The sequence below is a fragment of the Hirundo rustica genome, chromosome 6 (assembly GCF_015227805.2).
Source record: "Hirundo rustica isolate bHirRus1 chromosome 6, bHirRus1.pri.v3, whole genome shotgun sequence".
In the NCBI taxonomy this organism is placed as follows: domain Eukaryota; kingdom Metazoa; phylum Chordata; class Aves; order Passeriformes; family Hirundinidae; genus Hirundo; species Hirundo rustica.
In genome coordinates this window covers 41,398,563-41,416,145 of record NC_053455.1, presented here as the reverse complement: position 1 = coordinate 41,416,145, position 17,583 = coordinate 41,398,563, and the positions used below count along the sequence as shown (strand labels likewise).

Below are 17,583 nucleotides of genomic sequence, written 5' to 3'. Positions count from 1 at the left end.
TACCTCACTCCTTTTGAGGGGAAGGGCATCTCTTCCAAGGAGAAGGGTTTTCTTCTGGTCAAGAAAACTTGGTGGAAGGAGCTTGTCTTGTAGAAGGTATTGTCTTGTTGGCGTTTTTTTCCATGTGAGTAGTTTTTTTTCTTGTACCCTTTTGTTAGTACTGTTGCCACTATTGTTCATTTTATCTCATTGCTGTTTCCTCAACTTGTGATCTTTGCCTCCAATTCTCTTCCTCTCCCTCCTCCTGCAGCAGGAAGAAGGAAGAGAGTGAGAGAGGCATGTGGTTTGGAGAGTCTTGGTGGGGGCACTGAACTGGGGAATACCATTCCCAAACCGTGACACAGTGCCATTTCTCTTTGAAAAGAAATAATATATTCCATGGAAATACTGGGCTCTGTTGTTTTTAATGGTCCCCCTTTTAGGTATGATGTAACAGTTTGTTCAGTACTGAGAAACAGGGCTGGATTTCACACCAAGAAATCAATTTTACGTATAGACAGTGCACAAGCTTATGTTAGTTACCTTTTCATTACAAATATCTTGTCAAAAGCCTAGAGAGGTATGGAAAGTCAGAGAGCTTTTTTTGTGTGAGAGGATATTCCTTTATTTTATAATGAAGTTGCCTCTTTCTCGTGACTGTCCTCCCTTCTCTTATTTACATGTGATTCACTGACAGTTGTAGCTGAGAAATGCATAATTAGAGGATGGGATTTTTTGCTGCTCTTTTAAATGTGAGTGTTTTAACTGGGAATGTAACTTTGGCACCTTTTTATCCTGCTGTTTAAATCATCTTGAAATCATGCTTGAAAATTTTGCTGTCATATGTGGACTTGCAGGACTTAATGGTGGAATTGCAGGCTGGCCAGAAACACGACCATGTATGTGGTTGTTAGGGTCTGTAAGCCCATTAGGAGAGGGAGCTGCATTGGGCAAAGCTGGGAAACTACTGATTTTGTGTTTAGAGGACCACACGCTGTTTTCTGTGGGCTTCTCCAGCAATCAGTGCATCAGTAGTCCTAAACAGCACATAATGCTAATCATGACCAGAGTCATTACCAGGGAGCAAGTATAAGTGTTATTCACTCTTCTCTCATGATTATTTCAGTATGACACACAATAGGAAGTGCCTGTCATTCTCTTCAGAATCCTTATATACATAGTATTGTGTTCGCTCCAGAGAGCTTTGTTTCCATAATTTGCTTCTATTTTCTACTGCATCACAGAGTCCTCACTGATCTTTTAAAAAGTGAGCATAGTCCAATCATGCATTTTTACTTTTGTATGCCTAAAGGATCTCATGCCATGATGTGAGATTCTTAAGCTTCTTTTGTATTTATTATACTCTGTTAAAGGTCTGTCTTACTGTAAGAATAAATCCTGTGCTTTTACCTTTGTTATAACAGAGTCTACTAAATGGAGAATTTCCTCCATATATGTTTTGCTAGTGCAGAGGTTTCTCAGAACTTTCCAAGCAGTATCTGAAAATTCAAAGTCTGATGTTATAGAATTGGCACACCCTGTTTCTGATTGCTCTTTAAATACAAATACTTTTCTTCTGTGGTCCTTTAAAATAAATATAGGCAATCTTCACCTTCCTGATGGATTCTAAAACTTTGACTTGTGAAGTGACTGTTGTCTTTTTTATATATGTATTTCTTTTGGAGTTCCTGTGCCAGAGCTGATTTGTAATACTTGGATCTCTCACTGGAGCCTCCTGTCCTTTATGGCAGTCAATTTTGCCCAGGTTGCCAGTTGTTACCCAGGTATATTGTGTCATAACATCTCCTGTGTGCTTCCATCTCTGTAAGGGCAGCAACCTCCAGTATTAAGTCAGCCTCTAGGCAGCTGTGCATTTTGCATGCTGCAGAGTAACTGGTACCCTAACGTCTTATTCAAAGTTTCTCCAAAACACTTATATTTTCTTTTCATTAATCTAAGGCTAAATTCAGAAACTTTATATTATGTTTCTCAAAGCACAAATATTTGACAGTAACATAGCCGTTGTTGAGAACTGGTCATTTTGAGAGACTTTCCAAGACCTTAGTAAATCATGTGGATTTAAGAGGATTTGCAGACATCTGAGATGCGTGCTGATTATGATTAGATTACATCTTCATTTTTCATACACTTTTCATTACTTTTTATTCTATAGCCATTTTTTTATGCAAGTGGCGTGTCTGTTAGTAAGCTATCAAATAGCTGATTTTTCAGAAGAGCTGGAAGTTTAATGTTTATATGCATGGCTATTTTTTCTGAATTATTATTTTTCAATCCTAGTGATTTTTCAGTTTCAATTTCTGTTTTGATATATTCCTGCATTTTTTTGCAATTTAGTGGTCATTTTTTCAACATGTGGTAGACATGAAAAGAAAAAAGACAATAAAGAATGCTTAACATGTGTCAAATGTAAACTTGGGTGCTACATATACATACAAATTTACAAATACATGCATATGAATTGGCAATTCTGATTGTATCTAAAACACTTGTAACAGTATTTTTGGGATCTATCAAGCTGTTTAAAATTATTTTATACCAGTCCAGGGGTTACATTTGGATAATTACAGGCAATTATCCAAAGGTCTTTAAGAAGCTTGTAAATATTACATAGTCTGTATTCTTTATGAGGCAATGACATCTGTCTTTGTGAGGTACCTTTAACTATCTGTTACCATTTATAAAATGGTACTTGCATGTTGTACAGTAAACCAGTAAGAAAAGAGTGAGTGAAATCAAGAGTACTGATTTGCAATAAACACTTCTAGTCATTCAGTGTCACTGCCTGCTGAGGTTACAATGGCTAGTAAGCTGAAAATTTTGGAATTTCAGTAGTCTCCTACTGGAAACATCATTTCAGATTATGATTCATGCAGGGCTTTTAAAGACCTTACAATGCTGAGAATAAAATGAGCTCATAACACTATAATTGGAATCAATGCTCCATTTTTGTAATGGGCCTAAGGAGCTTGCTGTATCTCCCAGCTGGTGGTTGACCATGACTTCCTTTGGAGTCCACCACTAATGGGATTGAATCCCTCCAGCTGACTTCTGGTCACTATCACACTCAGATGTGCTAGGAGGGCTAATGCCTTATACCTTCTAGTAGAAGGACAAGAGATGAGTAAAACAGGACAAGAACATGCATACATGTCATGGTCTACAAGACCACACAGATAAAAGTAGATTTGACAGACACGTTTTCAACCTTACAGGCAAAACCTTGGGATAGGAAACTGAATACTGAATAGAAATTTTGCCAATAAATATCACTCTGTTTTCCTTTTTTTTTTTTTTTTTGGCCACCCATGCATGCCAATCCTTCTTTCTATAATACAGCTCCAAGAAAAACTGACTTTTGAAGACTTGCTGTGGTTTGGAAATATTACTTTGTTTTCCCCAATGAAGTAGCGTCAGACTCTGGTGCCTTCTAGCAGTGTGCAGATTTGTGGGGTTTTTGGGCATTGCGTGAGCTGTTAAATCTGAGAGGCCCTGTGTCAATGAGGATGTGGACACTTCTTCCCGAGACCAAATTTTACTTGTACGTGTGGGAATGAAGCAGCTTCTCTTCTTCCTGGTTCTGTCTTCCTAGTGCAATAGACTGGCAGTGGAAAGAACGCAAAACTGTCTGGGTGTCAGACCTGATTCACGGTTTTAATGGAATTGGAAGTGTGTGCACATAATTGTATCCCATTATTTTTGGTGTTGTCCATCAGTCAGCAGTCTTCAGAAACTTCTATTGAGAACAATTCCAGAATATGATCATATGTTGTTTAAAAAGTTAAACCATTTTCTCAGGTTAGGACTTCTCTTATTTTTGTCCTTGCAATGGCTTTTTTCATTGACACCTATTTTAACTTCCACTTTTCATTCTCAAAACACAGAAACAGGGATCTTATTTCCTTATGCTCTTTTCTGAATTTCTGTATTTGCTCCCCATGTCTTGGTAGTTTTATTCAAACTTCCTATTCTTATCCTGGTGACAGTCAACAATCCTACTGTTCATGGAGTTTGAGGCAGAAGGTGCAGTAAGACCATCTGGGTTGACCTGTGAGTCATGAGTCACCACAATACCTTTCTTTTCAGTTCAGTGACTTCCAGCTTGACTGCATCTTTTATAATAATACCCAGTCTTGTTGAGTGACAAGATGTACAGAACCAGCTGTTGTTCTTTTTAACTTTTGCCAGAGGTTAACCACTGTTACTTTTAAAAATGTCTGCCTTACTTATATTTTGAATTTGCCTGCCTTTAGATTCCAGTCATTGTTTTCTGTTATGTCTTTTTCCAGTTTGTTGAAGATACGTGTAATTTTCCTTCTTGTGTCGGTGCTTGTACATGTTAATAAAATCTACTTTTTGTTCCATCTTTTAGTAAACTAAATAGATTGATCTCCACGTTCTACCAAAAGGCATTTTTCCTGGCCTTAAATAACTCATGCGATTCTTTTTGCACCATTTTCAGTGTTTTAACATGGTTTGAAATATAAAAACACCAAAGTGAAACAGTATTTTGGCATCTGTCTGTCTGTGTCTGTATACAGGTAAAGTTGCCCTGCCCCCTGCCCCCGTTTCTTACTACATACCCATCTATACATACAAAAATTAGATTAATCCATTCTGCCACAGCAGCATGCTGAGAACTAATGTCCACTCTGTCCCTTTAATCCTTTTCAGAAGCCGCTTTTAGAGAAAAAGTTTCCTTGGTCCTAGTGTTTAACTGTGTGTCAAATGTGTCAGTGTCTTTTGTTCAAATGCACCTAGTTCACTAAGCAGTCCAGTTGTATAGACTTTAGTAAGCTCTGTATAGTTTTATTGTCCACACTATTTTTCACGTCTCCAGGCTTTGTGTCACTTGCAATTTGCATTGGAAATTTATATGTATTTCAGACATGAAAATTCCAGTGGCTTCAGGCCCAGTATCAATTCCTCTAGATTCCTCTTACCACAGAATCGGAGGATGGCTAAGTTTGGAAGGGACTTCTGAAGATCAGCTGTCCAACCCCCCCTCTCAAGCTGGAACATCTCCAGCAGGTTGCACAGAACCATCTCCAGATGGCATTCAGTATCTTCAGGAGTAGAGATTTCTCTACCTCTTGGGCAACTTGTGTTAGTGCTCAGTCACACTCACTCTGAAAAAGTCTCTCCTGATGTTCGGAGGAAATCTCCAGTGTTTCAGTTTGTGCCATTGCCTCTGGTCCTTTCATTGACCACCAGTGAAAGGAGCCTAGTTCTCTCTTCTTTGCACCTTCTCTTCACGTATTTGTACATATGGTGAGACCTTCCTTGAGCCTTCTCTTCTCTCGGCTAAATAGCCACAGCACTCTCAATCTTTCCTGGTAGAGATGTTCCAGTGCCATCATTACCTTCATGGTTCTTTGCTGAACTCTCTCCAGTTTGCCCATGTCTCTCTTGCTTTTAATTAAAATACTTTTTCATGAATAGTTGCTTTTGGGATGCATCATACTGTAATAATGACTACTGTTAACCTTTGTGCTAGAAACTGTACATGCTTTAGAATGTACAGTTCCATTTAGAATGAATGTTTAATATTCAGCCCTTACTTCCATTTCCTTTAGCTTGGTGCTCTATACTTACACCTGCAGTTATTCTTTTGTAGGAATAGAATAGGGTTTTGAAAATTTTTGAATATATGCAGAGGCTGTTAACGTAACAATTAAGGTGCTAAATGTTAAACACGTAGGAGAAAATGGAAATTAATCCCATTGTAGAATGAATTGGATCCAGTTTTGTATCTACAGGGGGTTTTGTTGCCATTTAAATCTTCATTCGACTTGTGATTTTTAATATTTGTGTACTCCAGTGCTCTATTCTATTTGGAAGAATGCTGTAGGGCACAAGTTAGAATCCATTTCTATTAATCTAGTTTTATATTATCACTTTGACTTAGGAATTTGAAGATGAAAGAAATTGCTGAGACACAGAATCTACTCCTTAGCAATAGTCAATAGTGCTAAACAATTGATATAATAAAATTTATTTTTCTCAGCCCTTAATAAAACTAACATTCTTAGTCAAATTCTTTACAACCCTAGGCTTGCAGTCAGTGATTGTATGCTGCTGCTTCAAATTATTTTAGTTGCAGTTTAGTATCTTTTCATGCTGTGTCTGCTAAACCAATACATATTATCCCTACACTTGCTCTGTGAGTGTTGCAAGTTGCTGGTTTGGGCAAGCTATCCTCTGTGTAGCTGCCCATGAAGCTCTTTGTTGAGAGATACAGAGGGAAATGTAGCTGAACTTCTGTCTCTTGCCTCCATATGTGCTCTTGTTTGCCAAACTGAAACTGCTGTAAATTAGCCATTAAGAAGTGTTTCTTTAGATGCAAAGATGAGAAGCATAAAAGCAGCTAAGATGGATATGTAGATTCAGAAGTTAAGTATAAAATTGAATTATATTTCTTTTCATTTTTCTCTCTAGATTCCCTCTGGCCAAAAATTCGTGTTCCCTTGAAAGTTGTTAGGACTGCAGAAAACAAACTTAGCAACCGCTTCTTCCCTTATGATGAGATTGAAACAGAAGCAGTGTTGGCTATTGATGATGATATCATTATGCTAACCTCAGATGAACTCCAGTTTGGCTATGAGGTAAGAGAATTGGGTTTTTTCCCTGTCTCTTAGGCTGTCCACTTCAACATTGTATATAAAGTGGAGGGAGCACTGCACAGTCTGTTGATTCAGATTGTTACATCTCTCTTTACCATAACAGTTCAATGCTGACTGAAATAGTTTTACAGATAGTCATTACTTTATTGAAAAACCTGCCAGATAAGAGGTTTTCAGTAACTGGCATAGGAGTGCCAGGAGACTCCAGAAAATATTGCAGTGGAATTAGTGTAGTGGAAGCAGTCTGAAGACTGAACTGCATCCTTCTTAATAGCTTCAGATAAATCAGAAATTCTAGCTAAGTGAACACATCTTGATATACAAGACAAGTTTCAGAGATTAAGTGTTGGGAACAGAGGAGGCCTCTTGAGGACATGCTGAAGTAAGGTGGAGTGCAGTGAAAAGAACTGAAGAATTTCAAGGAGGGGACACATGGATCATGTGCTTTAAATGGCAAAGTTTCAACAGCTGCTGTTGTGATGATGGTATGGACAAAAAGAAAGCTTGTCCAAATCAGTTATCCATGATGGTACAAAGAGGTGACAGTCTTCATAGGTACTTGAATTGTTTGTTAGAAGTATACTTGAAGCAACGCTTATCTTCCTTCCAAAACTGTGTTTTGAATTAGGTATTTTTTGTGTTCCATTTGTATTTGAGTGTGTGACACAGTCCATAATCTAACATTACTGTTATATGTGTGTATTTAAGACAAAGAAGCTGTATTTGTAAACAAATCAGAAACATTAGAAAATGTAATACCATATTTTAAGAAAGCTTTGAATTATTTAGTTACACCTATACTTGCATTATCAACAGGAGAACAACACTGCACTTCCTATGTGAGAGCTAGAACATGAAACTGTTACCTAAGTTGAAGGAAATTATGAAAACTGCTTCTCTAAGGTGGAGAAAGTTAGAGAAATGTAATGTCCAATTTTTAGCAATCGTAAGTTCAGTTAATACAATATTTTTTTAAAAATATGTTGTAAGTATTTCTTTAACGTATGTACATGTGTGGTAAAATACTGTTCTTTCTCCCTCTTGAGTAAAAGAGACTGTTAGCAAATAAAAAGCTTTTGGGCTCCAGAAATGTCTTGTGATGATGTAGGTATGCTGAAGAAATAACAAAGATGTTAAGTAGTGGAGACAGAGGTTTCATCTATCATGTGTGTCTCCAGAAAGGAAATACTTCCCTTGCCAGGTTAAGAGCAGTGGGTTAATACATGAAGTGTGAAAGATGGAAGGAAGAGAAGACAACCGAAAGTAGAGGATTTTGGCTACACAGACCTTCTCTATACTTTGTTGTCTACACTGGATGTTTTAAACACTGTACTGCAACAGCAGAGCAATCAGGTGCTGGCGGTTCTGCAAGCTGACTTACTTTTGCCTGTGTTGGTGCTTACAACTACTCATTTTGAGGGTGATCTGATGGGACAAAAGATAGCAGATCCATAATGTGCATGCTGCATAAACTCTTGCTCCATTTGCAGTTTGATTTCCATTTTCATAAAGCTGTCTCAAATAAAGTGACTACTAAGAGTAAGGAGTGACTTACCAAAGTCACCTATGTGACCGATTAAGTAGTTCTGCTAATGACAGAGCAGGCTTGAAGGGCTTTGAAGCAAAGATTCAAACTGCAGCCGAGTTCCAGCTGTGTCAGCCAGAATTCATGCAAAGCAGAACCTTGGTTTTTGTGCGTCTGTTAATTTTAACACCCTCAGTGAACAATATCTGTAACATCACATATATTGAGTCTGATCACTCACACAGAAAGGAGCTATCCTCATGGAAAACAAAAATAAGGCAAAGAAAATTTGATGGGAATTCCCCTGTAGTCAGTGCAATTAGGGGATAATTGGGGCCTGCAACTATCTCCTAGGATTAAGTCCAACACCTCTAGCACTGACTGTGCTGGCTCATTTATTGGCTGTATGGCCACGTGCCTTGGTTGCAGGGACTATCTGAGTAAGAGTCCTTATATTCTGTGTGTGAATGTAACTGTTTGGAAACGAGATTGTTTAGTTTGGCAGACTGGAAACTATTTCTTTTGCAGTTTTTTGCATTTTATTATAAGTCCTATTTCTTTTTGATTCTGGGAAATCAGCTTAGTGCACAGTAACATTGATGGAAAATTAAAGTGCCGTATTGAGAAGATAATTGAGACAAACCTATGAGTGATTTGAATCTTTATGTTTTGAGTTTGACTTCACTACCCTACCCCCACCCCCTCATAAATTAAATGAATAGAAATATCTTTGAATACAGAAGCAGAGCAAATTATTTTAGAAATACACAATTTTCCTTGTATAGGGGGTGGGTGATGCAACTCCTACGCTCTGGCACAGAAATCAGGGGCTGAAGATTGATCTTTCCTGTCCTTGAGTGTCTGTGACTTGCTTGACAGGCCTGAGCTGGCTCCCAGATGTTAAAATTGTCCTCAGCCTGTGATAATTTATTTATCTGTTTATGTGTGTTACCAGAAAAGTATCTCTCAAACTCGTGACTCATTTACAGGGGAATCCAGAGGGAACAGTAGCAGCATATAAGGTTACTAGAAAGTTTTCTTTTAAAAGTAGGTCTGCTTCTGCTTTGGTCATATGAAAGGTTGGAAACGTGACATTCAGTAATTTTCTTTTCTCTCCTTGCATTCTTGAAGCTTTGTATTTAAATGTGTGCAAAAACCCCTCTGTCACACACTCATCTGTATGTATAGAGCAAGCCTAACAAAAAACAAAAAAAAACCCGGAAAACTTTGATCTCTGTACACTTTCAGCCATAAAAAATTATAGTAACACTCAAAGTGTCAGACATTTTTTACTTGTTAAAAGTGAAGTATTATGGTACAGTGATTTATGACCTTGCATAAATCTATGGAAGCAAGCAGGAAAACAGTCCCTGTGAGCTGCTGTATTAAGGTAGCAGAAGAATATTCATGATATTCTGACTTTGAAAAAAGTAGTTTTGTTAATTTTGTTAAGTTACGTGACTTGGGACACTGAAAAAAGCCGTTATGTCTAGATAATTTTTTCCCCCACTCACTGAATTTTGTTGTTCACAGAGAGAGTATCAGAGAGACCCCAAGTAATGGAACAAGTATTTAGATTATCATAATCTTAAAAAATTGAAGCAGAACCATTGGCCACCTCTGAAGTGCTTGGTGCTAGAATACAAGGCTGAAATCAAGCACTGTAACATTTCCACCTCTGTGTCTCCGCTGGCCTCGAGGCAGATGTCTTAGCATTAAGTAATTTCTTATCACACACTTATGCAGTGTGTGATATCCTTAGAGAGACAAAGTATTTTTATTAGATCAGTAATAGAAATAGTCTAAATGGGGATTATTGTTCTGAGCCTATGTCTTTTGTTCATAAAATGTACAGTTTGGTGCATTGCTAAGTTTGCATTTTTTCTGTTGAGAACTGTTGGCCTTCTGTTGGTAGATGATCTTATTCTGTCTCAGAATTGTTTTCAGTGCTTCGTGTCTCTGGCATTCTTTAAAAAAATCTACTCTCTGAGTTGCATATTTTGCTGGGCTGAAATTTTCATGAAGTTTGAATGCTGCCTTCAGAAGAATTCTTCCTTGCTCATTTTGACTTTAAAAGTTCAGTTTTCAGCATTCCTTTGTAGGACAAGTACTCTGCTTAACAAAAGAATTATTCACTGCTGGGCACATTCAAAGCTCTTCTTCAAATTGATGATATTTTACAAAATGTGTGCGTGCAAAGCATCGTGCGTCTTTTAATGGACTGTGTTTACATTTTGCGTTATTTTTTTTAGTGATAGCACAAGCCATTCCTTTGAGGACTGGAAAAAATTGAGAGTGGATGGGGCTCTGGAAGGCGGGAGTATGAATGGGTTGAGTTTGTTTTCATTTGTAAAGAATAGTCAGTGATTCATTATTAAAATGTTGTCATGGTAGCTTTGGAAATGCTGACTATTATTCTGTTTGTTAAATTGCTGAAATTACGTGTGACTTGATGTTGTCTACTGAATTTAATGCATAAATATTTGAGAGTGTTTTGTAGGAGAAAATGCTTCCCTGCCCTTCTGACTACATGGAGAGTTTGCTGTTCTGATGGCACAGCAAATTTCACAGAACAGTTGAGGCTGTGAGGCAGAAAGAGCTCTAGAAAGATAAGGCTGGAGGGTGTTTTAGCCATGCAGTTTATGTCACTTGGGAACTCAGCTTGGAAACAAAATTACCATCATTTCCAATTGGTTTTCCTTACAAGACTTTTAGTAAAACTACTAACTCAGAACTTCTATTTGACAATTCATCCGGGAGAAGCTTCATCCAAACATATATATCTTTAGGGCTGACTAGCAAAGTCTTTGGAATGACTTGTCTGCAGAGAAGCATACCTCCTCTTCACTTGGCAAGATGTTTTTCCTTGGATGCGTCCCTTACCAGTATTAAATCAGGCCTTTCCTTCTTAGTCTGAGAAAGCTAATAAGATCACTGGCTAAAATGAAATGTATTCGTGACAGGCTAATAAATTATAGGCAACTATCAAACAAAAAAATGGACAGTAGTACAAAACAGAGAGTAGTATTAGAATCATTACCACTATTTTTATTCTGAAAGCTTCCTTATAAGCAGTAGCTGTATATATTGATTTTGGCACAAAGCATATGTATGGATTTGGGCAATGAGCTGGATGGAGGCATTGGGAGCCTTTCCAGAATTACCATTGAATGAGCTAGTGGTGAACATTATGAAAAAGCCAAGCTTTTCCACTGACTTTGAAAGCATTACTTCTAAAGGGAATCTTTGTTCAAAACACCAAATTTATTTTTTAGAGACAATTTTCAGAGCCCAGGGATTTTTTTTTTACAGGGTTGAGTTGATATTTAGAGTGACACAAGGACATGTGTATGAGTAATGTGCATTATAGTTGGCTTTTATTTTATGTCATTTGGACTCTTGAAGATGACACCAAGGGCAAAAACTAGAAGGGACATGAATCCAGGGTTCTGTGTTGAGAAGGCACTGCAATCCCGTGGGAAGCAGTAGCTGACTTTAATCTTTCTTTCAGCTGCTGTTAATATGCATGCCATTTCCTCTACAAGAATTCTTAGCTCAGTACGGTGCAGATCTGTAGTGTTCTGTCAAATCCTTTGCTGAGCCTCAGTAGCTTATGTGGTGGTGCCTTCCAACAGCTGGGAGATAGACATTTTAATATTCAGGTTTAAAACGAAATAATTAATCTTTTGAGTCCTGAAGAGTGAGGAATAAATTTTTCAGTATCGTACATTTAGTTTTGTGTTCTTTATTAAGGTTTTCTACATCATGTCAAAATAGATATCTCAAGCCCTCACTGGCTTGCCTGCCAGACGTCTGTATTGTTTTAGTTAGCTTATGGCACCAGCTTGTAGGTGTCCTATGAATTCTCTTCCTTCAGTTCCAAGTTATGTCTGCTTTCAAGAACCCTCTGTGTTGGAGCGTTGTCATATCTAAATAATATCTCGGTACTTGTGCCCTAGAACTGTCTAGAAAGATTGATTTCTGGATAAAATAGAAGTCGAGGAGTCAGAAGATCTGGTTCCCATTCTTGTTTCCTGTATGATTTTTGGCAGGTTTCCTCATCTGGACGTTTGAAATAATAACTGCTCTCATCATGGGATTCTGAAGCTGTATTAACTGACAGCAATAAAATGTGTTGAGATGTATAGATGAAAAGGTATATAGTAATGCAAAATTACAGAAATGTGGATGCAGAAGCAGTAACTTAAAGCTGATTGTTTTATTATATTTACTTTGACAAAATACTTTGCATAGAGTCCTTATAGTCCAGTCCTCCCAACTGAAATGCACTGACACATAGAAAATGCCCAAAGTGAACTGCTGATGAAGTGACATTTGCAGGATGGTGGAATTCCAGATAACACTTTCATTACTGTACATTCAACTGTAAGGTTCCTTTGTCTTTTGTACAGACAAAAGAGATTGTGAAGGGATCCTTGGGGATTTTTGAGGTACTTTGTTCTTGCTGTTAATCTTGCATACAAAAATTTCATTATGTATGCATCTGTTTGTTTATACGTTACCAACCTGAACCAGAAACTCTTGTAACCTAACTGTTAGAGAGTCAAGACTCGTTCTTCCAACAGACCTAGCAGTTATTTGGATTAAGGGACAATTTGAATAATTTGTCTTCAAGTAATGCAAACAAAGTGTTATCTAGCAAACAAATATCATTCAGACCCCTCTAAATAATTATAATCCTTCCTCCCTTTTTCTCTAATGCAAAAATTGTCCATTATTTAATGTGGCCAGCAGCGTGGAGAACTGGGGTTGTGTTAATGATGCCCTTCTCCTTGTTCTTGTCTACTGTATTTGATCCTGTAGTCAGCTATAAAATAATGTATGGGGTGACAAGGATGGTATCTTGATTGTATCCAGCTGTCTGGAACAAGTCAAGGGCAAAGCAGCCTTCCATGTAGCCAAGCACCCACTAAAGAATACCAGAAATATTAAAATTTAAGCAGTTCCTGACAAAGGAAGCAGGTTGGTTAGATCCAAAGCCAGCTGTGAAAGTAGTTAGGTTGTAGTCATATCTGCTGAAGTTAACATCAAAAGTTTCATTTTAATCATGTTTGGGTTTAGTTACAGTTAAAATCTCCTTGAGTAGTCATTTGGGCTTCCCTGTAACAATTATTTTAGTATTCCATTAGTGGCCTTTTGCTCTGGGATGTGGCCTCTCTGAGTTGTAGGGTCCTTCCACAGCAAGCTTGTTCTTTTTTGTACTTTTTCCTGGCAAATTTCTGTTCCAGGAATTTGGACTTAGAAGAATTTAAGTGATCTTTGCCCCACTGAAACTCTACCCTTCCAAAGCAGATGCGTTGCATTTGCTTTCTGTGCAGGCCTGGTTAACAGCACGTCATGTTTTTTTTCTCTTCAGGTCTGGCGTGAGTTCCCTGACAGGTTGGTTGGATATCCAGGCCGCCTGCATCTTTGGGACCATGAGATGAACAAATGGAAATATGAATCAGAATGGACCAATGAAGTCTCAATGGTGCTCACTGGGGCAGCCTTTTATCACAAGGTAATATACAACTTGCACTGTACTAATGCACAGTGTGTACATTAAAAAAAAATCTATGTGTTTCCATCATTGTTCCATCAGTTTTTGTGGTGCTATGATTATGTTTTTTAAAACAGTTGGAGAATTGATTGCAAACTTTCCCTAGACCTCTTCCAGTTGCTGTGAAAACCACTGATTTGTCTCTGCCAGTGAAATAAAATCATTACTTACTTTTATGAGCTTACAAAACTCCTGCCAGTTTGCATGACCTGAAAGTACATAGCAAATTTTGCAGGAATGTAGCTTTGTAGCTGGCAGGTTCAGAAAAGAAAACCAATTTTAACAGAATTTGTGTGGTGGTCAGGAGAGGAATAATCACGTAGTTTAGCACCCAAAAATTATTTTCTATCTGCTGAAGTAGCTCTTGTCTGAAGGCACTATCACTTAGCTGCCTGCTGTTCCATGACAGAAATATTTAGTCTTGCAGTTACTGTATCTATGTTTAAAATAATCTCCCTTCTCTCTCTTCTCTGCAGTATTTCAACTATCTTTACACCTACAAAATGCCTGGAGACATCAAGAATTGGGTGGATGCTCATATGAATTGTGAAGATATTGCCATGAATTTTCTAGTAGCGAATGTCACTGGCAAATCAGTCATTAAGGTGGGGGTTTTCTGCTGTTTATCTTTACAAAATTAAAAAAACCCCATGAGATACATACTTCAATTTATTCAGTAGGCTTCAATATGTTACTTAATCCTTTTTCTCTCAGTTTCCCCCAGTATGATATCTTGGTCTCCTTCCATGGTAGAAAAGTCCTTCTAGTAAAATTTTTATGTTAACTGAGAATAGTTAATTATTTATCACCAGTTGGTTCTGGTGGTTATTTTAGCCATCTAGATGAGCTATAAAAAAGATAATTTAAATGCCAGCTGTACGCATGTGTGTGTATATGTATGTGCCCATGTAGATATATTTTAACTATTTGAGATCGCTAGAGGAAAGAAATTGCCAACTGTCCACAGCTCTCTCTATCGTGGCCTGACAACAGCTGATTTATAGGAATGTTAATTGCAAGAACATTAATTGCAAGATCAGCTTTAAATGAACTTTTTATCCCTGAATTAATTTCCTGACATGTTTCGACACGTTTTCAGGTCTAGATATTCACTCGGTACATTCATTTCAAAGTGTGTCAACTTGGAATGAGATTTAGAGGCCACCAGGCATTACTTCAATTAGCAGGGTCCATTCTCCCAACTGTCCATCATCATTTACTGGGACTGGTGGCTGCATTTCCTAGAAAAGTCTTTAGAAGATAAAGCGTGTGCTTTAGCTGAAAAAGTTTTTGAGCTGTATGAGGGCACAGCAGAGTAATTTGGCACCTCTGTGTGATTCGGAGAGTCTTGCAGAGTTTGCCAGTCAGCTCTTAACTGGAGAGAGCAAAAGAGCGCCTGTTGGATTAACGTTACGGTGAAGTATGGGAAGCTATATTTCATCGCTGTTATGGCTGCAAGAACAAATGGTGTTTATACAGGGACCTTGGCAGTGAGAAAACAGTCATTAAACAGGAATTAAGGAGCTTGTCATCGCCACTTCTTTTCAGTTACAGAAGGAAAAAACCCTCCAAGCTGTTTTTATTGGGCCCCTGTGAATTTTGCAGTCAGCCGGGCCAGATGGAGCTGAATGGAGGAACAGAGTGGCTTTTTTTTTGTACACCCCCTCTTTTTGAGACAGCTCAGCTTACACTGCAGGCATGTTCAGAGGTATTGCGCTGCTCTCTGTGCAAGGAGATTAATGTCCCTTCTGTTGATATTTGATAATATCTGGCGTGCCTTTCTGCAGGTGACCCCACGAAAGAAGTTCAAATGTCCAGAATGCACAGCAATTGATGGGTTATCACTGGACCAGACACACATGGTGGAGAGGTGAGTGACCACTCTTTATTTCTCTGATTGCCTTCTTCTGATCCCTAGGATCTTATCCTGTGTCTCATTAAATTAGGATCAAAAATGATAGTGTTTTTATAAATTACTAATTTTGAAAGAGTGTTACATGGATTCAATCAACAGAAGTCATTCCTACAATGGGTGATGTATCACTGAAAAGTAGACTACTACAAAAAGTGGCTTTAGAAGGGTACAGTTTTTAGCAGCTTTGCTGTAGAGCTTATAGGACACATATATGAAGTTCAGGTTCTGGGTTGGCAGTACTGTCAGTAATACTATATTTCTCTTTGCTGTGGAATATCAACTGTAATAAGTATGATTTCTTTTTAAACCAGACAGCTTTTAGCTTACCAAAGAGCAGAAAGCTTATAAATTATTAATATAGTAATTTGAAGAGATTTTTGTACGTTGTCTTCTCTTGAAGGGTTGTGAAGCATATTGCTTCTACTGGTGAAGGGCTGAACAATTCCATGTTGCATTATTTAACAATAGCAGCATTATTATATTTTTCTGAAAATTTAGTTTTGAAATGAAGTATGCATTTGGAAAGGCAGTGGATGCTTAGAGTGAAATACTGAAAGTTTTTAAGTATGAGATTTGCATTCCCTGCTTTACAGTAAAGGGCTTTCCAGCCCTGACCAAGACACTAGGCTTCTCTCTGCCTTGGCTTTTGAATGTGTGAAATAAGGGACAGTTTCTTCGTTTTGCAGTTATTAGGTGGAATTAACCTGAGATTTAGGACCGATAAAGGCATCTCACTTCAGCCTTCTTGGATTGTTGCATCTCTCCTGCAAACCTTGGGAAAAATTACTTGCAACTGTAGAACTGATGGGGTAGGTAAACAGGGGGAAGAAGTCACCAGAAGAAACAGACAGTTGGACTTGATGATCTTAAAGGTCTCTTCCAACATTGATGAGTCTATGATTCTAAGAGGTGTCAAAAAAAAAAAAAAAAATCTGACCTGCATTTAAAATAGGCCATTTCAGATTTGTGTGGAGAGGTATAACATGGTTATCTTACTAGTTATCATTTTAACTGTGAGCTTTTTTCTGTCCTTCTCTGCAGAACTCAGAAAATTTAAAGTGTTGTATGGGCTTTAATAAGACTTCAATAAAAAAAGGAGTATGCAACTCAGAAGTAAAACATAGCCCATTAAGATGGTAAAAATTACTCTGCGGGAAAATACTTGAGAAAGGGATGGGAAGTTTTGTAGATCTTAAATGTTAGCTTAAAGAGAAGCACAAGAGGTTCCCCTGTATCTAACAATTCTGACCTGGCTTACAGGATAGACTACACGAAGCCAGTTAAGCTTTCCTGTGGTCAAAGTAGTAGCACTACAGCAACACGTGGGAATTTTAGTTATGAGCTAGGTTCTCATTAAGGTAAATGCTCTAAAAACAGAAGATGAAAAAGTGCTCTTTGCCTTGAAGTGCATTATGATGCTGGGTAAAGGTCATTTTTCCATGTCTATAGCAGTTCTTGTATCCTCAGAGTAAAGTGTCATTGACAGTTTATTGAGAACATGTTTAAACTGTTGTTTTGCTTGTCTGTAATTTTGAAAAGTGGAGAATACTGAGTTGTGGGAAGTGTTAGATTGACTGCAAATCCTCATACTTTCATCTGCCCGGCCAAAGAAATACATACTGTGGTAGAGTCTGAGTGCAGGAGAATCTGGAGAGATAGACAGTTTAGGTATATTCAGACTTGATTTTGAAAGTCTTTAATATTATACTGAAACTATTTGCTACACCTAATGCCTTCTTGCCCTGTGTTATAATCTACCTAAATATAAGGGAAGTTATTTGAGAATAAAAAAGGGTTTATTTTTTTGAATCCTCTAGCTAGATATTAATTTAAAGTGGATAATAAATGGTAACAGCTACTAGAGCAAATTTTCCCAACTTAGCAGTGAGTAAGGCTCTCATATCTATCTATCTATCTATCTATCTATCTATCTATCTATCTATCTATCTATCTGTCTATCTGT

General features: G+C 37.8%; 1 protein-coding gene across 12 annotated transcripts in view; it reads left to right on the top strand.

The window, feature by feature from the left end:
• The window catches only part of EXT2 (exostosin glycosyltransferase 2), a 73,694-nt gene that overhangs the window by 49,398 nt on the left and 6,713 nt on the right, over positions 1-17,583 (top strand). For all 12 annotated transcript variants that reach the window (XM_040066998.1, XM_040067000.1, XM_040067003.2 and 9 more), the window contains 4 exons: positions 6,436-6,602; positions 13,523-13,666; positions 14,182-14,310; positions 15,493-15,575. In XM_040066998.1, the coding sequence (XP_039922932.1) occupies positions 6,436-6,602; positions 13,523-13,666; positions 14,182-14,310; positions 15,493-15,575 (523 nt within the window). The remainder of the gene's footprint in view (positions 1-6,435; positions 6,603-13,522; positions 13,667-14,181; positions 14,311-15,492; positions 15,576-17,583) is intronic.